This window comes from Siphateles boraxobius, unplaced genomic scaffold (genome assembly GCF_051911475.1).
Source record: "Siphateles boraxobius isolate OS27281-9 unplaced genomic scaffold, OSU_SipBor_1 1, whole genome shotgun sequence".
NCBI lineage: Eukaryota > Metazoa > Chordata > Actinopteri > Cypriniformes > Leuciscidae > Siphateles > Siphateles boraxobius.
The window spans coordinates 5,797,490-5,822,754 of record NW_027508699.1 but is presented as its reverse complement, the minus strand read 5'-3'; the positions used below and the strand labels follow the sequence as shown (position 1 = coordinate 5,822,754).

Below are 25,265 nucleotides of genomic sequence, written 5' to 3'. Positions count from 1 at the left end.
GAAATGCCAAAATGCCTGAAGTCAGTGTCAAGTACCCACAGTCAGTGATGGTGTTGGTCCACTGTGTTTTATCAAGGGCAGGGTCAATGCACCTAGCTATCAGGAGATTTTGGAGTACTTCATGCTTCCATCTGCTGAAAAGCTTTATGGAGATGAAGATTTCATTTTTCAGCACGACCTGGCACCTGCTCACAGTGCCAAAACCACTGGTAAATGGTTTACTGACCATGGTATTACTGTGCTCAATTGGCCTCCCAACTCTCATGACCTGAACCCCTTAGAGAATCTGTGGGATATTGTGAAGAGAAAGTTGAGAGACGCAAGACCCAACACTCTGGATGAGCTTAAGGCCGCTATCGAAGCATCCTGGGCCTCCATAACACCTCAGCAGTGCCACAGGCTGATTGCCTCCATGCCACGCCGCATTGAAGCAGTCATTTCTGCAAAAGGATTCCCGACCAAGTATTTAGTGCATAACTGAACATAATTATTTGAAGGTTGACTTTTATTGTATTAAAAACACTTATTTTATTGGTGGGATGAAATATGCTAATTTTTTGAGATAGGAATTTTGGGTTTTCATGAGCTGTATGCCAAAATCATCAGTATTAAAACAATAAAAGACCTGAAATATTTCAGTTGGTGTGCAATGAATCTAGTCAAGTCAAGTCAAGTCATCCTCATTTATATAGCGCTTTTAACAATGTAGATTGTTTCAAAGCAGCTTTACAGAGATAAACATATAATTTAAGGTAACAGAGATTGGTTTGGTTTTATAGTGGCTCTTGAAAAATGTTTTTTCCAGCTAAAGTTAGTTTTGATTGATTCACTTCCGTCTAAATGATAATTTTTAATAAATTAGGGGCCGCTAAGACGACACCGTTCTCTCTAAACAGACTTTAAACGTGAACCTGTGATAGACGCTGATGGCGTTCACATGCGCATTAAGAATTGATTCTATAGTTATGTGCGTTTTAATATATGTGCGCAGGTTTGTAATTCCTTACAAACCTTGCCTAAACAAACTACTTGTCTATAAATTTTGATGCAGAATTTTTATTTTATCTTATCACTTTGGGTAGGTACGCGAACCGAAAAATTCCACAACGCTTTATCTGTAAGTGGTATGGGGGTCCTCCATAGGGAGAGGCTAGCATTGTCATCAGGTCCAGGCGAAAGTCCTTCGTCAGATCTGGAAACGGCCTGGATCCAGCAGGCTGCGGGAAAACCTCGGGATAAACAAAGACACTAAAATTAGCGTAGATGCCATTCTTCTTATGATGTAACGAGTACATCAGGATATGAGGGAAGTGTTCCCAGTTCCGGCTGACCTAATCTAAGCAGCCTAATATTGAATTATAGAAGGCTATAGAGTGTTAGGTGAATGCTAGGTCAAAGAGATCTAAAATATATGAAAGTTTAATTTTTATCATTACATTATGGAAAATAATGAACTTTATCACAATATGCACATTTTTTGAGAAGGACCTGTATATATCTATGGTTTCTACAAGCGGAAAAACCGAGGATAGCACGGATATTACGTCATTGATATGCGACAATGACAAACGACAAGCCATTATTTAAAACTGTAATCCTTGGGAACTTTTGGGATAATGTAAGTACACAACTGCATGAAATATATCACACTGTGCAAATGTTTTTTGAATATTTTATTACAAAAATCTTATATAGTGTACCTTTAACGTTCATTCAAGGCAAGGCACTTGCCTTGAGACTGGCGAGCATGAATGCGAGCTCATACTGTAGCAACATTACAAGCAGAGGGCTGGGTGGGTAGAATGTGTAAGGTTGTTCTCAGTTTGCTTCCAAGCAAGAGTTCACTGGGAGCAACACCAGTGGTGGCATGAGGTGTGGCACGATAATGCAGCAAGAAGTCTCTCACAGAAGTTTTCCAGGGCTTTCCTTCCAAATTTGCAGTTTGAACGCAATCCTTCAGGATATGGTTCATGTGCTCCACAGCCCCACTTGCTTGTGGAAATTACAGGGAGGTACGAACATGTTTGATATTCCTGATTGCAAGGAAATCAGCAAAAGTAAGAGATGTGTATTGCACGCCATTGTGTCACAATTTCCACAGGGTTGCCAAACCGCCTGAATGTTGTAGCAAGAAAGTTTGTGACAGTATCAGTAGTGACATTACTGGTGAACTCTGTTTCTGGCCACTTACTGTAGTAGTCAACTGAAGTAATTGCCACTGCGTGAAAAGAGCTGTAATTGGGCATGTAAAACTCCTGAGTACTCCTGTGTACTCCACAAATAAACGTGTGTGTACGGGAGTTTGCTGTCCCGTCACACAATCCCGAATACTCCTGGATATGTACAAAGTTTGGGGCACAGCAGGGAGCCACTAAGGGCCATCAGTTACAATGGTGAATAATCCCCCGGTTGGGGTCAATGCAAGGGAATATTAGCATTTCACACCTTTGGGACACAAGGCAGTGGCCTCCTTCAATTGGTCAGAGGTCTTACATAGGATTGGCTTCTAAATGCTTTGTCCCTCCTCTAAACCCTCACACTATTGGTCCAGTTTATGGCCTCATTTGGGTTTATAATTACTCATTATTAATATTTATTATCGTTGGTGTTCATGGTTATAATGTCAAGACAATCAGATAGACAAAGTTTAGTTTGTTATTTTTATTATTTGTAAATGACACTGGGCACATGACATATATATACACACAGTCAAAATTCTATAAATAAAAATACATTAGCACAGAATACACTTTACTATTAGTCATACAATATATAACCCCATATAATATATAAGGCCTGTGTATAATATATAGAAAACAATATAATATACAAATACTTTAGAATATATAAATAGTACAATATATAAATAATACAATTTATAAATAGATAACAATATGGAATTGTATAGAATATATAAATAATTATAGTAAATAATACTATATATAAAAAAAAAACAGAATATTCAAATTATACTATAGAATAATATTTAGATGCGTAATACTAAAATAATTCACAGGCCAGCTTCTGTGGTCTCCACCGCGACTCGATCTGCACCAACTCGTGCATGATGAGTTCCCAAGTACTTCTGGTCTGCTTCCAGTCTTTTTTGTAGCACCCCACACAGCGCAGACAAAACTGTACTACGGGTTGGAGGCCGAACAACCCACACTGACTTTCCATCCAAGATAGCATCCTCCTCTTCAGACATGTGGTCAACTGTTGTAGTCTTCCAGATAGCTGCTTCTTCCTCTTGTCTGGAGAACGCCAGTCCTGCTGCTCAGCAGCTGCAAAATAGGAGGGAAAAAAGTAATTAAACCACTGAAAATATCAAATTGGTTGGGATGGGAGCCTCTCCCAGGCTGAGTCTTTTACTGAGATTTATATTTATTTACACTTACTCTTCTTTTTCTTTGTCTCATGCGCACAATGATCCTGCTGTCCTCCATCTTGTCTTTGTTCTCATCTTGGGCCATCCTGTATCCCCTTCTAACAGTTTCAAAATACGTCTTGCAGGATGCTAGAGAGAGGAAGATAGTGAGGGGGGAGAATGTGTTTATTTATAACTAACTAATCTATACAGTTAAATAGTTGTAGCCTTGGGACATTCTCTTGTGACCTACCTTTAACAACAGCAGGATCTACGTCCAGTACAGCCATGGAGACGCCATTATAAAGATAGGTTGTGACCTCGAGGTTGTGGGGGGAGGATAGACTGTGGAGCAGTAATTGAAGAAGGTTGATTAAAAAATATAATTTAGAAGAAAGGACTGTTATGATACAATAGTTTTAAAGATATACCTTGTCTGTGGGTCATATTTGTGTATGTTGTTTTCCCCATTGTGCAATCTCCGTACAGCTTCCTGTAAACATCCAACATAGTATGAGGGCTCAATTCAAATACATTAATAAATAAAGCACACGAAGTTAAGCGGACACCGCCAAATGTTTGTGACGGTCAGAAAATAACTTACCGCAACAGAATTATTCCCAGCTCTCTTTAATTTCTTTGAAGCAGGCTCCTCTTTTGCCTCTTTGAGCTCATTGATGTCAGCCTCCATCTAATCCAACCTCTTGTCCATCGTCTCCAGCTTTTCAAATATCCTCTTCAAACTTGCATTTACCATATACACCAGTCTGTTTTCGTTCGGACTCGGAGTTTGAATAGCCACATTGTCCCGACGTAAAGGAGTAACATCTCTACTCTGCTCTCCGTAAAACTCCAGCGATCTTTTGCAAGCCATCTTGAAGAGCAGAGGACACCCAGATACAAACTCTTTTTCAGGGTCTACAGTCTTTGTTGTAGATTGACACAATGTAAAGCACTTATCAGCCCACCTTTCCTGAATACTAATGAGGGGGGCAGGGGAATAGGGGCAATCTTGAGCTGCCAGTCCCAAAACAAATTAGCATTTACCAAGCCAAGCCATCAACTAACAGCATGTGGTCAGACAAGTTCCTGTTTTCGGGCCTTTGCGGGCATTTACAGGTACGCTAAACAAAGTTCCAAAGATCCCTGCCAAACAGCACATTTAGCGGGCGTATTCATTGTCTGAATTCTCCCGTATACACCCCTTTTGGCGCAGTGTGCATACCTGCAATCCCAGGTCCCTAACTCGAATGGTCCGACAACAATGGTCCAGTCCAAACTTTTCCCATGGCTCAGAAGGAAGTGGCACGGGCTGAAGTGGAGGCGTATGCGTTTTTGCATTTTTGTCGTGGGTTTGGCAAAGCTGGCACGAAGAAATTGCGGACTGGGCTGAGTGATCCATGCCAGGCCACCAATACAAGTGAATCGAAGACGCTGTTTGGTCCTGACGATACCCTGGTGACCCTGATGAGCTAAATTAATTAGGGCACCCCACAGAGATACGGGCACCACCAAGCGGTATTAACCTCTGAAGACCAGGCTGTCTTTTGCTGCAATTTCATCCCTGACATGAAAGTATAATGTCAGCTCAGGTGAAAGGTTTTTCTTGTTTTTTAGGCCACCCTATAATTATTTGCTGTCGCAATGCTGTCAGTTCAGGACAAGCGGTGCCTTCTTTGGAGAACTCCTCCAATGAAAGAGCTAGGAGTTCAGCAGAGAGGATGCCGCAATTTCGGGTTCAATGGTAGAAACAGCATCCTCACAGGCTGGAAGGGGTAGGCGTGGGAGGCAGTCTGCTGTGACATTTTCGGCTCCTGGCTTGTACGACACTTAATAGTTAAAGCAGAGCAGACGTGCAGACCATCTCGTGATGCGCATTCCAGCACACCCCATACCTTTAGTTGCCAGCAGGGTAGCAAGCGCCTCAGGGTCCATCCGAAGCATGAACCGTTTGCCCCACAAAAATGTTCGCCACTGTTCCACAGCCCAATGCAGGCTAGGGCCTCTTTCTCCACAATGGAATATTTTCGCTCTGCTTTTGATAGTGAGCGAGAGGCAAAGGCGGCGGTACGCTCAGAACCTTCGGCATGAATCTGAATTAACACAGCCCCTATTCCATAATCCGAAGCATCACAGGTTACCAGCGTTTGCAGTGCTGGGTCAAAGATTGCCAAAGCTGGGCTGTTCACAATTTGCTCCTTCACTTTCTCAAAGCTTTTCTGTGCATCATTGTGGCAAGGTGGGCATGGTCTAGCGAAGTCTGTGACAGGAGAGAGGATTGGGAGATGGGTGCAGCGTAAGTGGGTCAAGTGCAAATGACAGACACCTGTCTTGTTTCAGTGATTGGCATGGAGAGACTGCATATAAGCGACGGGGAAACATTGTTCGAGAGAGAGACAACTGGGAGACCTGTGGGTGAGAGTGCGTGTGAAGCAGCATGGAGAAAGGACTGTGAAGAGAGAGCGAGAGAGAGTAAGGAAGGCTTGTGCAGCTGAACTTGCATTTTGCTCGATTCAGTGTGAGACCTGCGTGCTGTAGTGTTGTTAAAACAGCCTGATCATGTTCGGCTGCAGTGCGTCCATACACAATCACATCATCTAGATAGTTCTGGACTCCATGAGTGATGAAAGCCGTCAGATCTTGGCTGTCCTCGTGAAGTATCACTTGGAGGTATGCGTTGTTCAGATCGATGCTTGAAAAAGTTGTGGCCCCATTTAGTTCAGTGAATAAGTCCTTCATGTGTGGAAGTGGATGGCTATCGATTATTACTGCCCTGTTTGGCCCCCGCAAATCCACACATAAAGGAAGTCGTAAGGAAGATGTACTGAAATGACGCTTATAAAGATAATGAGGGAGGATGGAAAACAGCAGAACCCGTGTCGACTGTGAGCTCAAACAGCACAGGGCTCACTCCCTCAGTTCCAATGGTCACAGTGCATTTTCTTTTCCCTTCCACTGTAAGCACATGCACAATTTCGGGAACCTCAATTTCAGGGGCATAGAGTACTTGCACTTTTTTCTCTGAGCAGTTTTCCACAATTCTGACATTTAACTTGGCAGCAGGGCAAATTGGAGCATTAGCCAAATGAGAGCCAGACCCACAACGGAAGCAAATACGATTTGGCTGTGCAGTAGACTGATCGTGTTTTACTCACAGATTTTCCGTGGTATTTCTGGTTTCGTTGTGGCACGCCATGCTGAGCAGATTTAATCTTGTGCACTGATGCCGCATCGAGCATTTGCGCGTGCCCAACGGCAGGCTCCGTTTGGCCAACCAGCAGTAGCGTATCCTTCAGTGTTAATTTGGGGCTTTAGCAAGAGACGCTCCCGAATATGTGCAGAGGACACTTTTTCCACTAACTGATCCCTGATCATCTCATCCGTGCAATCAGCGAAGTCACAGTGTACACTGAGTTCGCATAAAGCAGCTACAAAATCCTTTACTGATTCATCCGGCCGTTGAGCGCGTTGTCTGAATTTGTGTCGTTCGACTACAACATTCGTAGCCAGCTGGATATCTGCTATTCTTCTAAAGCTTTGAAAGCATCAGCAACAGTCCGAACTGTATCAGGCAGCGTGTAGAAAACTTTGAACCCCTCCGCTCCCAGGTACTGTAATAAAACGGCGCGCTTTCATCTCTTCTGGTCACCGATCTCCTGTAGCATCGATGGTGTAACAAAACCCTGGGTCAGGCTTTGGGGATACGTATTCAAAGATTAGTAATTTACAATTAATAATCGTTCATACGGGTTTGACCCAGATAATCATACATGTTAAATCTCCCAAAAAGGAATATTTCCCTGCATCTGCATTCATATATGTACTTAGGCAATTAACACAAAGGATTATAATTAATTGCATATGTAGACTATATTTTACAGACAGGTTAAAATTAGCTCAATTGTATATCAATACTTAATCAAAACGGATTATAATTAAATATTTAATATATCAATTATGCCTATCATAGATCGATCGTCGCAATAATCTTTAAGGGGATTAATTTGTGACCGAATCATCCTTTCGTACAGCAAAAACCTGATCATTCGATCTCAATCAAACCTCACAAAAATATCCTACTTTATAGACTTTCAGGAGAAGCTATTCCTCTGGCCAGAAGGAACAGCTTTCCTGTTCTATAACGATACTTTAAGTAGGCTATCAATAAATGTGTAAAGCAAGTAGCTTTGGATTGTATACATTAAAGGGACTTTTATGAGCAGAGACAAAATCAATAAATTAATATAATGCATTTAATAAAGGCCAAGTTACGTATACTGGTTATAACAAACGATAACTGTATTTACAACAAAGTACAACGACAATGGAAAAGAATGCATAAATAAAGAGAGAGAATGAGAGAGAGGTAGAGTGAGAATGAGAGAGAAAGAGAGAGAGAGATCCGTAATGATCAAAGTTTTGCTAACTTCACCTAGACAAAACCCTCTGAGAGACCACAAGAAATCAACATCAAATCTTACTGCTATGAAAGCTTAGTAAACGAAATACTTGCACATTTATAGCTCATTTGTGTGGCTAATATGAAGAAGGCGTGTGTGTCTCGATCCTGGGAGCGTCACGTGTTCACTCGTTCTTCCAGAGCGAGTCAAGCGCGGCGATAATGAATTTCCGTTTGAGGTGAACTTGCCGGTTGATAATTCAGACTAAGTTCATTTCACTCGTCGGTGGAAATCAACCAAGGAGAATTTGAAAATGGAAAATAAAAACTTAAAGAAACAAACAAACAAAGGAAAAGATCCCCTGAGGGGGATCACGCGGAGCAGTTACATGATGCGAAGAGAGAAGTAAGAGCGAGAGACTGATCTCTATCAGTCATTTAAAAGGGGTGAAGATGTCACACCCTCTTGGGGTATGTGAGGCAATCCGAAGTGGTCCCTTTGGAGGGAGATTTTATGATTCTTTGTGTTCAGACAGCACATTTGAATCTGCAATTTCATTGGGTGTTTTAAGAGAAAGAAGTTCCTTCTCGTTGGAAAGGGGGAGGCTTGGTTTTAACTCAGTTCGCTATGAAAGTGTCAATGAACGCCATTAGGGGCAGACTCTGTGGTGCCCAACATGAGTTATGAACCAGAGTCAGAGAGGTTAGAAGCATTCTTACATGTATAAGTGCATGAGTCGTCCTGACATAGTCCAGATACCCTATAGTCCCCCTTTTCGTCAGATGAAGTCCCTGTATGGACATCATCGGACGACAATCATCACAATGGACGGATGGCAGGTGAATCATGATGGTCGTGTAGCATGTGGTCCTTAGGGCTGAGGACTAAGCTTGATCCTGATCCTGAGAGGTTTAAAGCGGTCTCTGGCGTGGTACTCTCTTCCTGGGGGTCCCGTCAGGTACCTCCAGATACGGCTTTCGTAAGCTTGGCTGTAGATGTTAGCATCTCGTTGAGCCTCATGTACAGGATGAAGGTCAAGCCCAGTGTCAGGGTGTAGTTGATTACCGTAGAACTGCACGGCGCAGTGTCAGCTGCAGTCCAGGATTGGACAACAAGTGAGGTAGTCAAGATGGGCAGTCGAGACAAAGCTTGGAGGCTGTGTCGATAGGAGTAATGTCAGTTAGCTGGGAATCCCCTTTCGCAATCCACAATTCTAGTTCTGGATCTAGGGCGAAGTTGTGGTTCTTAAAGAAGGATGGGGTTTCCAGTTCTGATTGATACTCTTCGCTTGGAAGATGGTACAATGCCAGCTAATCAAGGTGGAGGATGGCACCTTTCGGTACTTGAATCCACCTGCTCTGGTTGAGCAAGGTGACACGGGTGGCCGTGTCATGCTGGTCGTAGGTGAGTGTAGCTGTGCGTAGAGGAGTGTTAACTAGCCACCAGATGCCTACAATCTCTGCTCGTGTCTCAGTGACTTGAGTGCGAGGCTTGGCTTAGGCAGGGAAGCGTGTGTCGCTGACCATGGGTTGCAACCCGCAGATTCCGTCAGTGTTGTCTCTGAGGAAGGGTTTGCTAGGGCAGATATAGTAAAAATATAGGGCAGATATAGTAAATGTCTATGGTTAGGGTGCACGTGCAGGTTCGGGGCCAGGTACAGCTGTGTGTCGCTGTCGTGGTGAGATGGCGCTACCCAGGGAGTAGGAAAAGTGTATTTGTAGAGGGTCAGTTGGCATGGTGCTGGCGGAAGCCTGCATGGTTTGCACAAGGCTTAAGAGTATCAGGTACGGTGTAATTCTACCCATGGCTAAGCTGTCAATGGAGGAGTTCACCTTCCGCAGTATGTCTCTCATCAGGGCTGTTACCAGCGGAGTTTGAGCAAAGTCATTCTGGAAGACAGTAAACAGCTGTTTCATGGAGTTCACTGTCTGGTTCAGCAGAACACTGTGAGTGTTGAGAATTACCACAGTTCCCTTCAATGACTTGCCGATTGTCTGCAGGGATACATTCTGTGTGGTGAGTTGCTGTTTTAGCTGTGGGATCTCAGTCTGAATTTCAGCCACATGCCAACTCACGGTGGCTAGGCTTACTGCGTTGACACTGGACATGCCAATGTTACACAGGGTTCCGACAGCAGCGGCGGCTCAGAGCAAAGCTCCTAGGTACCGTTTGGTGTGGCGGTCGCGTCCGCCTAACTTAGCTGTAAAGTGAGTACCTCGGTCCGAGTTGACTCTCAGTGGCCGTCCAAACCTGGAGAAAAGGTGGTTCATCAGGAGGTATGCCATGGTCTGGGCAGTGTTGTTGGGTGCTGGAAGACACTCTACCCCCTTTGTGAACTGGCACACGACCGTAAGGAAGTACTTGTTGCCCCTCATTGACCTGGGCAGAGGTCCTACCCGGTCGATTTGGAGGTCTGACCATGGAAATGTGACTCCTCTGCGTTGCAGTGGAGCCCTGTGGTTTGGGTTTGCCGGTTGAAACTGGCAGCAAACCAGGAATTCTCTGACATATTCTGCCACGTCTTTCTGCATGCGGGGCCAGTGGGCTACTTGCTTCCGTGTCTCATAAGTGGCCCTGGTGCCGTGGTGTACGGCACTTGGTGCGTCTTGGGCATACATCAGCATGACCCCCCTTAGGCACTGTGGAACCACAAGCTTTGGCGCAGTGATGTCATCAGGTGCATACCACAGAATGTTGTGTGTCACACGCATCATGTGGTTGATGTCATGTATACGTCTGAGGCACGGGTTATCTGTTAGTTCAGACTGTGCGATAGGGTGGTTGGAGGGGTCTGAGAGGTGGTTCAGAATATTCTTCATGGTTGTGTCAGCGGTTTGCATGTCCATTATGCTGTTGTTTGACATCTGTGGGGCTAGCGTTAGAGGCTGTGAGGTTGGCACTGTTGCAGGAAAGGTTCGTTTGCTACGGGTTATCACTGCAACGTTAAAGGTAGGTGGGTGGGTTGGAGCTGACCATAGAGTGCAGTGCGCCAGCCTTGGCAGGGGCATCAGTTTGGTCATTCCAGTCTTTGTCAAGGCCCGGTTGCCTTGAGAGTCCTTTCACCTTTTTCTAGTAGACAATCATGTTGTGTGTTCTTGTGATGTCATCGCATGCCTGGAACAGGTGTTGGAGTGTGACAGGCATGTTATTTGAAGTCTTAAAGCCATTTTGTTTTCAGCCTGGAAGGTGGCATGTGAAACTGAGTCTGGCATAGTTAGAGTCTGTGCACACAAGGAGTTCTTTGATGTTATGTGTCAACGCGATTTGCAGCGTTATGAGAATGGCTGCTACCTCAGCATATTGTGATGACTGCGGGCCCAACTTGAAGTGTAGTGGTGGGCACAGTCGGTCATTTACCCATAGTATGCCCGCACCTTCTTGGCGAGTGCCCTCGTGGTTGTAGGAACATCCATTAGCGTAGGCTGTGGTCATACCTTGGCACGCATTCTCTTCAAAGTACCTGTGACAGGTCAGTTGTTGCTGTCGCATGGACGGATGACACCTTCTTCAAGCATGGATTCGATGATCTCTTGCATGGGTTCGTGTGAACCGATGGGGATCTTGTACTGCCTGACAAAAGTGGGAGGAGCATTAGGGTGCGTTGGGATGCGCACAGTGTGGAGTTCGGTGAGACCACAATCTAAAAAGTCTTTGGCAAAGGATGCTTTGAACTTGTAAAGGACTTGTCTGAGTCTTTGTAGATCTGCATCATTTTTAATTGCGTCAGCGTCTTTTAGAATTTGCTGAACTTGAGACTCAAATCCTGGGTACGGCTCTTCTGTTGGTGTGTTGGCAGGCAGAGGTGCAGCAGTGTCGTCAATCTCGTAGGCAGGCTGTTTGGAGACTGTGTATACTGCAAGGTGTTGGTCCTCTGTCAGTTCTGTTCTGCATACCTGGTCTTTGTCCATTGGCATGACCGAAGTGATGGAGATGAGTTTGAAGGGTGCTGTGAACACTGTGTGTGCTCCCTTCTGATATCATTGAAGATGGGATTGACCCAATGATTGGTAGTGTGAGTTCAAAGTCATGGAAGTCGTGGCTCACTAGCCATCCCACTTGGTAGGCCTTGGGAATTGTGATGTCCCTTGCCATGCAGTTGTTGAAAAGGATTTAGGCTGCACAAGATGACACTTCATCTTGGGGTGTAAGGGGTGTGGCTTCCAGCATGTGTCCAAGTTCAACACATTCAGGTGAAGGTTGAAAGAAGCCCAGCGTGTGGTTTAGGGTTTGACCACAACGCATGTTGAGCCGGACGGCGGCCCGTTTAGTGAAAGTTGGTATCACAGTTTCCTGTTCGTTGATTAAGGTGCAAACCTCCGGAATGGTCTGCCCTGACAGGAGGTTCTCAGTGTTGGTTAGAACAACAGGGGGCTGTAAAGTCAATGGGGCCCACACTACCTCATTAATGATGTCCACATGAGCCTTGAGGCAAGTCAGGATGTCTGCTCCGATTTAGACATCATGGCGGGTCCGGAAGGACCAGGAAGTAATAGGTCAGACACCGGTGGTTCCATTGCAAGTTCCTAGCGCAGACACATTGGCCGTCATCATGGTTGATGGGCACGTGTTTAAAGGAAAACGGGTGCGCTTGCTGGCAGAAGGAAGGTCCGGTGTGTCTTCAATGAGAGCATTGAATAGTGAGACACTGATGGCTGAGTTGTCTGCCGATAGTGCAAGTACAATGTCAGTATTGGTTACATCATTCAACTGCAGGTCAGTTGTGACCTTGGGGCAGAAGGAATCAGAGTCTTTGGTGAGCTGAAATGTGCAGAGTGGTGAACTTGAATCTTGGTCTGATGCTGGAACTATGTCCCCGTGGCTGGCTGTGAGAGTTCCTGTGAACTCTGTGACCTGACAGTCTGGCTCTGCGGGAATTCTCGTGACCTCTGTGACCTGACAGTCTGGCTCGGTTGGCCTGTGTGACTGGAGGGGGAGGGGTTCCCGCACTTGAGCCCAAACTTTCAGTTGTTTGAAGTCCAGCAAAGGTTCAAAGCGATCTAGCAGGTCTTTGCCAATTAGAAGTGGGTAAGTGTTCATTTTTTGGGATGTGCACTGGGTGGATCAGACTCATAGAACCAAGTGTAAGGTGAATGGGAGCTACCTGTTCGAGCCGGATGTCGTTCTGGCTGTACGACTGCACATTCAGCTCACACATTTGCGATGTCAGAGTTCGATCTTGTCTCTTAGCTTTAGCACTGAGTCTTTCAAAGAGTTGAGCTGACATTAAAGTAAGGTCTGGGCCAGTGTCTAGCAGGGCGCCCTCTAGAGTCAGCTCTGTATAGTGTTCGGAGACAGGGAAGATTGAGTGGTTTTTCACAGTCTTTTTGGACACAGTCATTTGCTTGACATAAGCTTTGTGGGCCAAGTCTCGTAGCTGTTGGGTAGACATGGTCCGTGGATAGGCCAGGACGCCCATGTGGTGACTCACTGTGGGATGCAGATTTCGGAGAAATAGAGTTCTGAAGTTGAAATTCTCTTCCATACCTGGCTCGTTCCGTGCTCCGAAGTAGCCTTGTCGGAGTCTTCCGTAGTAGGTCTGTGGGGTTTCAAGTCTTGTCTGATTGAGGTCCATGGCGATGAGGAGCCCTTGGTCTGATTCTGGATCAGAGAATTCTTTAATCAAAGCTTGTCGCAGCTGCTGGTAGTCAGTTTTGACAGTCTCTAGTTGATGGTATAGGAAGCTGCACACGTCATGGCTAGACGTAATTCTTAGCAGGTAAAATCTGTCCCAAGTAGTTACATTGGCGACAGTCTGTAAATGAAAGTCAATGTCTTGCAGGTAGGCATGCACGCTGTGGCCTCCTGCAGGGTTCAGAGCGAACATAGGGATGTTTCTGGCCAGCTTGTCAAGTTCTTTGGGGGCCATGCCGTGGTTAGCGGCGGGGGTTGTCTGGAAGCTGGCTGGTGACATCTTGAGCAATGGGCTTTTAACCCCCCTTTCAGCTGTGAGTTTGTGGCTGAAGGGTACAGACCGGCTGGTTAGGGGAAACTTTGTGGTGTGCGTTTCCCCTTCCCAGTCATTCTGCAGTCTATAAGAGTGTTTCAGCTATCTGTGAACAATGTCAAGTTCTTTTTTTAGATCGTGTCTCTGCTGAGTAAGCTCGTGGATTTCAGCCCAGGACAAGTGTTTTTTTTTTGTTGCAGGCCTTGGCTTTAGTGTCTCTTTCTTTTAGTTCAGTCTCTGCTCTTGCAAGGAGAGCTTCACCTTGTTTCTCTCCGCTTGCTTTCTTTGGTCTGTCAAGACGAAGATCACCCAGGGCCTTGTGAAGTCTTTCCGCTTCTTTCTGCAGCGCTGGGTCGGTTGCATCCTCTGTCCCACGCTGGTCGTGGGTCTCGAGGAGTAGTTGATCTAGATGGCTCTGGGCGTGGGCCCCTCCGCTTGAAGCTTTAGCGTTGCGGCTTCCTGCTCCAGGTTGATGCTGCTCCTTTCTCTGAGCCGTGCCTGAGCAAGGTTTCCAACGATTTTGGCCCAGTCTTTGTAGTTGTAGCTCTGGGTCGGATTGTGGGCCATCAGCTTGTCCACGTCGGCGTCCTTGGGCAGGAAGAGTTCGGGGGGTTGTCCCAGTGGGCTGCGGGACTGTAGGACCGGAACATACTGGGTCACTGTGAACGAGAGGAACACAACACACACAAACAAAGAGACCAATGCAAGTTCGTTTCTAAGGTTAACAAGCTATACTCATACGGGCTATGCTGTTTATGAGAATTTTGGGGCTAACTGATGTAAATAGTTAGCGGAGCCAATTAACTTGGGTCAACGAAGGACTCGAACTAGAGATTTGACAGGCAGTAGCCTAGCGGGTCACGTGATGACACCGGCTGCTTGGTTTGTCGCTCTATTATTTAGCTTCCTTGGTGGCTCTCAGAGGTTCTGTCTCTAGGTGAAATGAAAGGAACAGATCACAACAGAACAGAAAAATAGCAAGATGGAAAAGATTGAAGTAGAATGAAACAAATAAGTAAATAAATGAATAGGTCTGAACGGGCCAAACACTTAAAATATCCGGGAGATATCTACTATTCTGTGGCTTATAGTAAGTGGAATGGGTTTTACTAAATTTAGTTTACCTGCGGTGAATTGAGGCCATTCTGATGGGAACCCGTGGCTCAGTCAACTCCTCCGACGGCTCCCAACACTTGACCGCAGTGTTCTCGGGCAACTTCGTTGTCTCCCTGTACCCTGCTACGCCCTCTCAAACAACCTGACTTTAAACACAACCGGCGCCCCAAGGTGTCAACCGACAGACGGCACGGCAAAGTGGATTTTCCCCAAAACTCTCAAAAAGAGTGGCCCCTCTTTAGGCCTTGGTTTAGGTAATTATTCCAAAATTGCCTTGTGTGTCGACTGACGTGGTTGACGTTACCTTTTGGAGTGCCAAATTGCTGGTGTCGCAGTTGCGTGCCGCAGTGATGGTACGAGATTCGGAAGTGTCCGAAACTCACGCTCGGCCAGCGTCAGTACCGCCGGTCAGGTAACCTTGCTTGCGGGATACCACTCAGAGAATACCGCAACTCACCACAGTGCTCTAGTGAATGCCCCCTATAAATACACAAAGGTTAAACAAGTGAAACTTAAAGTGGATTAAAGATTCCTTGTTTAAACCAAATGATTTTGTTTATTTTTATGTAGCATTAAGAGTCAAAGGTTTCACTAAATAATAATAAACAAAGAGAAATTATGATAATATTATTTTATCAAAATAACCTAACCCCAAAAGAGAGAAATAGACAATAAAGAAATCCAGATGGAACACAGGAGGAGGCAGGCTGTAGTGGCGTGTTGGTGCCACCAGGGTGCGACTTTCTCAGTGGTGGTGCACTTTTATGAACAGACTTAATTAAATTCAAAGAAGTTTAAATCAAATTTAAATAAGCATGCAAGAAGAAATAAGGAAAATCAGAATAATATCCGATAACTACCAATGATAACGGTAAGGTATCATTAATAATTATGAAATAATCAAAAGAGAAAAGTAGAAATAAGCCAAGCAGGATGAAACACAGGAGAAGGCAAACCGCAGTAGTGGTATTTCACCACAAGGGGGCGCACTTCCTCCCTGTGGTTGAGCTGGTTGAATCAGACATTTTAATTTAAGTTTAAATTCAAAGTTGTTTGAACCAATCTTAAATAAGCGTGTAAAATAATTGAAGAATCAGGATGATATCCTATAATTATTATGATAACAATGAAGTGTCATCAATAATTATAAAATAATCAAAAGAGAAAAAGTAGAAATAAAACAATTCACAACGGTACTAAAGAGAGAGAAAAGAGAGCTGAGTGAACCGACTTAGCGGTTGGCGGCCACTAGGTGGCGGATTTCCTTCTAAGTGGGCTTTAGATGGCTAGGCTGGGATTTTAATCTAAGTTTTAATTCAAATCTTGTTTGACCAAACTTAAAGTAAATGTACCAGTCAAAAGCAGGACAATTGTCTAACACGAAATAAAATTCGCACGAGCAAAGTTGTAAATGCAATAAAATGTAAATGCAAATGCAATAATTATTGAGAATTTAGACAGGCTAATTCACTAGTCACACCAGAATTTAGCAGTGAGAGAGCATTCTCTGATAACGCCATGAGATGGCGCTATTGCGCTCATGCAGGTTAAAATCAAAAGGCAAGGTGTAATTTGAGACTTCTAAACACTTAAAGGAGCCCTCTGGTGTTTAGCAAGCGGAATTACAACCAACTTTAATGCGATTCAACACTAAGAGCGTTTCTACGCTTCGATTTCCCGCAAAAATCACGAGTAATTCATTGAGACCTTGACAGGTCTTGCGGTGCTATTATACTACACAAAAACAATACAATATCAATATAGCACTTATGGTTCAAATGTGTTGGGTTTTCGATTGATTAAGTACGTCAATGTTAACCAGGAGTTATCGTTAATCTAATGATTATAATATCAGATCAGGCCTTTTAACTGCAGATGGAGAACATTGTGCATCCAGTTCTATTCACGCGCTGGAGAAGATTTCTTCGTTCTAACTGGCGGATTTGATAATATTAACCCCCTGGGGTCGGCTATCGCGCCCGCTATAAGCGATAGTCTCGCTTTTTTTCTTATCAGTGCAAAAAAACTTAAATAACTCCGTCAATTTTTGTCATACAGGCAAGTGTTATACATCATTAAAAACTGTTAAATGTATTCCTTTTTTGTGTACTCTAATAATAAAAATAAAAATTTGTGTTTTTTGTAAAAAAAAGACAAAAAAAAAGATGCACGTTCTGTCTTCTCTCTCAATGTGAAGTTCATTCTGAAACGCAACAGAAAATTATCTGTAACTCAGCCAATACTTGCCGACCACACATGAAAGTAATGTCTTAACAAAGCTTGAAGTCTCCTTTTTTAAATGAAGTAAATCATATCAAAAACAAATATTCTCAGTTCAAGAAATCAGTATGAAAGCAACGACATGAACAGTTTCTCCAGCCCGAGCTCATTAACTTTTATGTGACCACACCCCCACGCGTGCGAGCTGTTCTCATTCAAATGATCCACGTGAAGGAACGCAGAGCTGTTAAATCCCTCATCAGCTCTAAACAAAGAATCAGCGACTCCAGTATTTCTCTGCTTTTCGTCTGTTTGGAAGACTGTTTGTTCTGTGGATTTACCTTGGATTTACCTCAGAAGGACACGTTTTGATTATGAGAAAAATTTTAAGGTAAGAGACATAATAGTAAGTGTTTTATTGTTGCATAAACTTGCCTAAAATGTTATGAAATGAGATACAAGTATGCTAGTATGAGTGTTAATTCTAATATGGTGAATATTTTAATGTTTAGACCTGTGTTTACTGTTAAATACTGTGTTTGTGGATATCTGCTCAAACGTAGATGTATAATGTAACAATAATGTTTCATAGTTTGGAGCGGCTCGATCGTTGCACGCACTGAGTTTGGGTCTGAGTCACGCTGTGTGTTTGAAAAGAAAAACACGCCACACATTAGGCTTCACGCCAAACTCATCTCATTTCATAACGAATAGAAATATTTGAAGTAACATATGATAAACAATATATGTCTGTCTAGTGTAGTGTTACTGAAGTGATCATTTTTAACGATTTATAGGCTGCCTGCTATCTAGGCTAATGTCATTATTTTATGCAGCCCTACACATGCCTATATACAAGGCACAACAAACTAGGTGTTCATATATATATTCACAAAATACATATACATATATACACTGCCGTTCAAAAGTTTGGGGTCGGTAAGATTTTTAATGTTTTTAAAAGAAGTCACTTATGCTCACCAAGGCTGTATTTATTTGATTAAAAATACAAAACAAACCCAGTAATATTGTGAAATATTATTTCAATGTAAAACAGCTGTTTTCTATGTGAATATATAGTAAAAAGCGTAATTTATTCCTGTGATCAAAGCTGAATTTTCAGCATCATTACTCCAGTCTTCAGTGTCACACGATCCTTCAGAAATCAGTATAATATGATGATGTGATGCTCAAGAAACATTTATTATTATTATCAATTTTGAAAACAGTTGTGTATTTTTTTTGAATTCTTTGATGAACATAAACTTAAAAACAACAGGATTTATTTGAAATATAATCTTTTGTAACATTATAAATGTCTTTACTGTCACTTTTGATCAATTTAATTCCTCCTTGATGAATAAAAGTATTGATCCATTTTATTTATTTCCCCCCCCAAAAAAAAAAAAAATTCTTACTGACCCCAAAGTTTTGAACGGTAGTGTTTAATGTTACAAAAGAGTATTTTCCAGATAAATGCTGTTCTTTTGAACTTTCTATTCGTCAAAGAATCCTGAAATAAAAATGTGAATAACTGTTTTCAACATTGATGATAATGAAAAATGTTTCTTGAGCATCAAATCATCATATTATACTGATTTCTGAAGGATCATGTGACACTGAAGACTGGAGTAACGATGCTGTAAATTCAGCTTTGATCACATGAATAAATTATACTTTACTATATATTTACATAAAAAACAGCTGATTTACATTGAAATATTATTTCACAATATTACTGTTTTTTTTTTTTTTAATCAAATAAATGCAGCCTTTGTGAGCATAAGTGACTTCTTTTAAAAACATTAAAAATCATACCGACCCCAAACTTTTGAACGGCAGTGGGTGTGTGTGTGTATATATATATATATATATATATATATATATATATATATACAGTGGTGTGAATAAGTTAGGCCCCCCATGCTAAAGTTGCCTAAAAAGAGGAATAAAAAATCATCTTTTGGAAATTGATCTTAATGGCTTAATTGGAAAAATGAGGAAAAATCCAACCTTTAAGGACACCAATTCTCTTTGTGTATGAATAATGTATCATAAATAAATAAATGTTCTTCCTTAAAATACAGGGTGCATAAGTCATTGCCCCCCTATGTTAAATTCCCATAGAGGTAGGCAGATTTTTATTTTTAAAGGCCAGTTATTTCATGGATCCAGGATACTATGCATCCTGATAAAGTTCCCTTGGCCTTTGGAATTAAAATATCCCCACATCATCACATACCCTTCACCATATCTAGAGATTGGCATGGGGCACTTTCCATAAGATCATCTTTCAATGCAAATCAAACCAGTTATTAGGCTAACTGAAATAAAACCATGCCAATCTCTAGATATGGTGAAGGGTGTGTGATGATGTGGGGATATTTTAATTCCAAAGGCCAAGGGAACTTTATCAGGATGCATAGTATCCTGGATCCATGAAATAACTGGCCTTTAAAAATAAAAATCTGCCTGCCTCTATGGGAATTTAACATAGGGGGGCAATGACTTATGCACCCTGTATTTTAAGGAAGAACATTTATTTATTTATGATACATTATTCATACACAAAGAAAATTGGTATCCTTAAAGGTTGGATTTTTCCTCATTTTTCCAATTAAGCCATTAAGATCAATTTCCAAAAGATGATTTTTTATTCCTCTTTTTAGGAAACTTTAGCCTGGGGGGCCTAACTTATTCACACCACTGTATATATAAATATATATATATATATATATATATATATATATATATATATATATATATATATATTATGTATGTGTGTGTGTGAGTGAAAAATCTAAAATGTATTCCCAGAATCGTGCAGCCCTATAGTTTGTCTTGATATCAACATGTTTACAGGTGTTTATTTATTTTTTAGAAAGGGTCCTGCTGACTTCAACATTCACATGAGTCTCTGTACATGAACATGGTAAAATGAAAAGTCAAACACCTTGGACATGACAGGTATGTACATACCTGTCAAGTTTTGGATTTGAAAATAAGGGAAATTTTCCGGCGCCCACCGCGAGCAGTCCCACCACCCCAAACCAAGCTCCAGTAACGTTATCCCTTGCATTTTCAGACAAGTGTTATAGCTTAAATGAAAACACAAAAGGGTATATATGAAGAGCATTTATTTTAAAGGCTTATTTGCATATTTTCTGTTCATTTTACATTGCTTGTCTCATTTACATTTTATTTTCATTCCACACATTCTTTTAATTTCATATTGCTTTTCTTTTACAGCTTTTCTTTACATGTCACATAACTTTTATTTACTCTTTTAGTGAGTTGTTGTTCAAATTTGTTGCAGACTTTGCATTCTTTAACCTGTTAGGCTGCAACCCCATTTTGTATGAAACATCTTCAAAGTTTCTGAGAATACAATAGTGGTCAAATACTGAAACTTGAGTGTTATATCTTAATGATGTATAGTTTGTCAAGGTAATAACATTAAATCTGATAGTAACTTTGAACTATTTAAACAAACCAAAAAAACGCTTCAGTGTGTCGGCGCACTGGCAACGGTTAACAGGTTTTAAGATGCTAAAGTCGCAGTTACAAAACGCGTGACTGACCCCTACCCTGCTCCTCTTCAGAAAATAAATTCGCTGTCCCATTGATCGCGGTATTTACATGAGCGTTTTGGTTTTGTGGCAGGAGTGCCTTCCGTCTCTGTCGTAGCGTCCACCATCCGTCTCCGATTGTTTTCCTTTTTTCCCCCGCGTTGTCACTCATCATCTGACCTCACACACTAACCTCGCGACAACTGCCACCTACAGTACCCACAGTAGGCTACCTGTAGTAGGCTACTGCAGTTGGCAGTTATCGCGTGGCTAGTGACAGAGCTCAGATTGGGGATGTTTTTTTTTTTTATCCGCCCGGGCCATTATTATTTTTTAATAGCGCAGGTTAAAATACGGGAGATTTACGGGAAAATACTAATACGGGAGGACGGCGGGAAAGAAGGGTTAAATACGGGACTTTCCCGGCCAAAACGGGATACTTGACAGGTATGGGTATGTAGGCTACTATGTTTCAGGAATGGCACAAAGGTGTGTGACTGTTTAAGTCTTTTTCTTTAGATCAGTGTGTTTACTAATGTGCTTTCTGTCCTTTGTTGTGTATCTTTGGATTATGTTGTGTTGTAAATAAATCCAGACAATCTAAAAGCCATTTTTTTTTACATTTCTCCTCATTCTTTGAGCAAGGCTCCCCATAATGATCGGGCCTGATAGCACCTGATAGGGCCATTAGGGGAGGGTCTTTGTCTTTCTCAGGTATAAAATGCATTCATAATAAAGGTGGGGTATGTGATTTGCAAAACGGCCAGCAGATTTTGAAAATACACAACTCATAAGGTCCTACCTACTTCTCCTCCAACGCTGGCTCTGACTCCACCCATTCGAAAAACATGGACTAGCAATCAAGCAAGAGCGAAAACTCAGATGCCCATAACGTTACATAGATACAATCGCTCACATCACTTTCCTCCCCAGACAGGTTGTTTAGCTAGCTAGTTCTACATATGGCTGGGCTATAACGTTAGAACAGCTACAATTCTCGTGCGCATATCGTCAGTAAAGACAGTTCCCTGATTAGTAGTAAATACTACAAGATAATCGGCTTCTCACCTGTCAAGCAGAAAAAATGCCACAGCCGCATCTGTTGGTAGTCCTTCCTGGTCCTTCAGTTGCCGCCAACGTTGAAAAGCATCGCCTAGAATGACCCTTGTTTTAGACCTTTCTCTTTCGGCCGTTTTGTTCGTAATTGCTCTCTCGAAAATAGATTTCCTTTTCTGTGATGGTGTCTTGTCTGACATTCTCCAAACGAAAGCAACTATACCTTCTCCTTCTCTCTCTGTACCGGGGCGACTTGCACTTCCTGTGACTGGGTCACGAGCTTTGAGTATGCGCACGAACGGAACACGCGCGCGAGGGGCGTGGGGGGAGGGTGCATGGTAAGACCGTTTGAGTGACGCATTCTCTGTCCAATGATTCTAGACGGTCTTGAAAATGATTGGCTGGAGTTTTTCGAGTCCTGCCCGTTCCACAGATGATTAAATTGCTTAATTTTCATTTCAGTGCTTCTAATTTACAGCCAGCAAGTGGGTCAGGAATAGGATTTCAAGTAATTTTGAAAAAATGGTCAAAAAAGAAAATCACATACCCCACCTTTAATGAGAGATCACGCCTCCTCGCATAAAGCTTTCTCACACAAAACACGTCATACAAATTTTAAATCAATATATTGTCTTATCTAAATGAGTATGCAGGATGATTTTCACATAGTTTTGGAGCAAATATTCTTGGCTACGTGATACAATTTTCAAAAGTCTTGTGAAGAAATAATCACTATGGGTTTTATGACCTTATTTCAGTGACATTTGTTTTTTTGTTTTTTCACAAACCACGCATAAACATTATTATCTTAAAACTCCAAACTTTTACATACATGCTGCTGACATATTACTGTAGCAGAGTTTGTGCTGAATACAATGTAATAAGAATTTAGCCATGAAAATGTCACAAGTAACAGAAATAAGTACAAATGTCAGAGCATGTCAGAACACCTCCAGGACCCAGATAACACCACAGACCTCAGAGGGTTAAAAATGTAGTACTGCAAAGAGATTTTCATCGTTTTTGCAGGAACAATTATGACATTATGGACTGCAGTTTATTTTAGTACTCTCCATACTCATATACGTTTCCATTCCAACGTTGTTAACCATGTTGTCCAACATTGAGACATCTTCCGCCCCTGCTCTCGCAGACTCTAGGGGTATTTTTCTCTTTAATTTCTCAGAAGCCTTGGGCGGGTGTCTCCAGCATCCTGTAAACACAGAGCTGGATACTGCCGACAAGGGTAACTAACCCTTACCAGCCCCATTGGGGTCTCTTTCCTCCTGTCAGCTGTCTCTCCAGACTGTCTCAAAAGACTAGTTCAGGTTCTGCAGTTAGCAAAGTAGTTGAGCTCCAAGCTTGTGTCAATGGCTGGAGCAAGGCGACAACGGTCAGGGGGTTGAAGATTCATCAAGGGAAAATGAAATGATTGAGGGAGAAGGGACAAGGGCCTCGCATTGATCAGTACTTCTTACGAAGTCAGTCAAGTCAGTCAAATGAAATCCAGCCACAGGAAGCAAACCACAATTCGCAGGATATCAGTACCCCGTCATAGAGGAGATGAGGGTTTGCACAGTTAGTGATAAACACATTGATACGTGTGAACCCGGTCAGACTAACCAGCATAAGAGAGAAAAGAACCTCAACGGGCATAGGCCTGGAGTTAGATGGGCAAGAGCTTGTGAGAAAACTGCATGGGACACAGTAAACACAGATCTATGCTTTGCATTGGAAAGATTAACTGGTACAGTTGAAATGAAGCTGGATAAATTTGGGGACATCATTTACGCATATAGAAGTGAGTGGTTTGGTGTGGAAAAAAGGAAGGAAAAAGTACAAACTACTTCTGCTGTATCTAGACGGCAGCATAAAACTGAAGGGTTAGTTAAAGGAGACAGCTGAGGGAGCAACGGGAAAAAGCAGAACAAAGTCAGAAGGATGGACTCAATCTCTTACAAAGGGCCATAAAAGATAAGCTTGCAACATTACGCAGAGCTGTGCGCCTACGGAAACGCTACAAAAAGGAGTGTGCGAGGGCTAATTTCTATAAAGACCCATTGAAATTCGTAAAGAAGTTATTCACCAGTGAGAAGAATGGCACTTTAAAAGCATCTAGGGTTGAGCTAGAGAGATATTTGTAGGAAACGCATACAGATGCAAAAAGGCATGAGTCTATGCCAATTCCATCAGATATCCCACCTATCAATCCACCAGAATACCAAATGGATGTCTGTGCACCTAAGTGGAAAGAGATAGAGCAGGTTGTGAGAAAGGCAAGGGCTTCATCATCTCCAGGGCCTAATGGAGTTCCGTACAGAGTGTACAAGAGTGCTTGAGGAGTTCTATGAATTCTTTGGAAATTGATAAATGTGGCATGGGAAAAGCAGGTAATACCTAGAGCATGGCGCCGAGCAGGTGGAGTCTTTATACCTAAAGAAAAAGATGCTACAAGCATCAGTCAGTTTCGTCCTATTTCACTATTAAACGTCGAAGGTAAGATTTTCTTCAGCATTATTGCGCAGAGATTGTCAACCTACCTATTAAAGAATGGCTTCATTGACACTTCAGTTCAAAAAGCGGGCATTCCAGGGTTCTCAGGATGCTTAGAACACATCAATGTTATCTGGCAACGAATTCAATCAGCTAAAAAGGAGAGGAAGGAGCTCCATGTGATTCTGGCTAATGCATATGGTTCAGTGCCACATGAGCTTCTTTGTGCAGCATTTGATTTTTTTTATAGTATCAATGTCAATAACATATTTAGTGAAAGCCTATTTTGGAGATTTGATATTTAGTTTCTCAACTCCAAAATTCAGTACTGCATGGCAATGCTTAGAGGTTGGAATAATGGCAGGATGCACCATTTCTCCACTGACTTTTACCATGGCAATGGAAGTAATCATTAGGGCATCAAGATGGGTAGTAGGAGGAGAGCGCTTGGCTTCTGGGATGCGACTACCACCAATCAGAGCGTACATGGATGACATGACAACCATGACTACAACAGTAGCCTGCACTAATTGGTTATTGGGGAAGTTAACAGATAATATCGAATGGGCACGAATGCAATTTAAGCCCTCAAAATCAAGGAGCATCTCGATAGTTAAAGGAAAGCTAGTAGATAAAACATTCTTCATTAATGGTGAGGCAATACCAACAGTTTCTGAGAAGCCAGTGAAGAGTCTTGGGAGATGGTACGATGGGGATATAAAGGACACAGTTCGAGTGGGAGAAGTTAGACGACAAGCAGTGGAAGGGTTGAAGAGCATAAACAGCTGTGCCCTACCAGGTAAACTAAAACTCTGGTGCTTTCAGTTTGGTCTACTGCCAAGGTTGCTGTGGCCACTGACTGTGTACGAGGGTTCTTTGACAACAGTGGTTTAAATGGAAGCGTTAATAAGTTCATACATCAGGAAATGGTTGGGAGTTCCACGCTGCCTCAGCAGAGTGGGACTTTATAGTAAAGGAGTATTGCAGCTGCCAGTCTCAGCTTTAACCAAGGAGTTTAAGTGTGCCAGGGTCAGACTGGAAATGACTTTAGCAGAGTCATGCGACAATTGTGTAAGGGAGGCAGCCCCTGTGGTAAAAAC

The 25,265-nt window shown here is 42.5% G+C and overlaps 2 protein-coding genes across 3 annotated transcripts in view; one reads left to right on the top strand and one right to left on the bottom strand.

Moving 5' to 3' along the window:
* The window catches only part of snap47 (synaptosome associated protein 47), a 60,077-nt gene that overhangs the window by 20,037 nt on the left and 14,775 nt on the right, over positions 1 to 25,265 (top strand). The gene's annotated exons all lie outside the window — the stretch shown is intronic.
* LOC143746461 (uncharacterized) lies at positions 3,213 to 4,238 on the bottom strand. The gene is made up of 5 exons (XM_077238295.1): positions 3,972 to 4,238; positions 3,799 to 3,860; positions 3,621 to 3,712; positions 3,399 to 3,517; positions 3,213 to 3,284 (listed from the first exon to the last, which is right to left on the bottom strand). Exons 1-5 carry the CDS (start codon positions 4,056 to 4,058, stop codon positions 3,213 to 3,215), a joined length of 432 nt encoding a protein of 143 aa, XP_077094410.1. The 5' UTR covers positions 4,059 to 4,238.

Coding starts and splice junctions, on each gene's coding strand:
- LOC143746461 (XM_077238295.1), bottom strand. CDS start 4,058: ATGGAGGCTGACATCAATGAGCTCAAAGAGGCAAAAGAGGAGCCTGCT. Junction 3,713..3,798: donor AAATATGACCCACAGACAAG/GTATATCTTTAA, acceptor ACTGCTCCACAG/TCTATCCTCCCCCCACAACC. Junction 3,518..3,620: donor AGATCCTGCTGTTGTTAAAG/GTAGGTCACAAG, acceptor TCCTCTCTCTAG/CATCCTGCAAGACGTATTTT.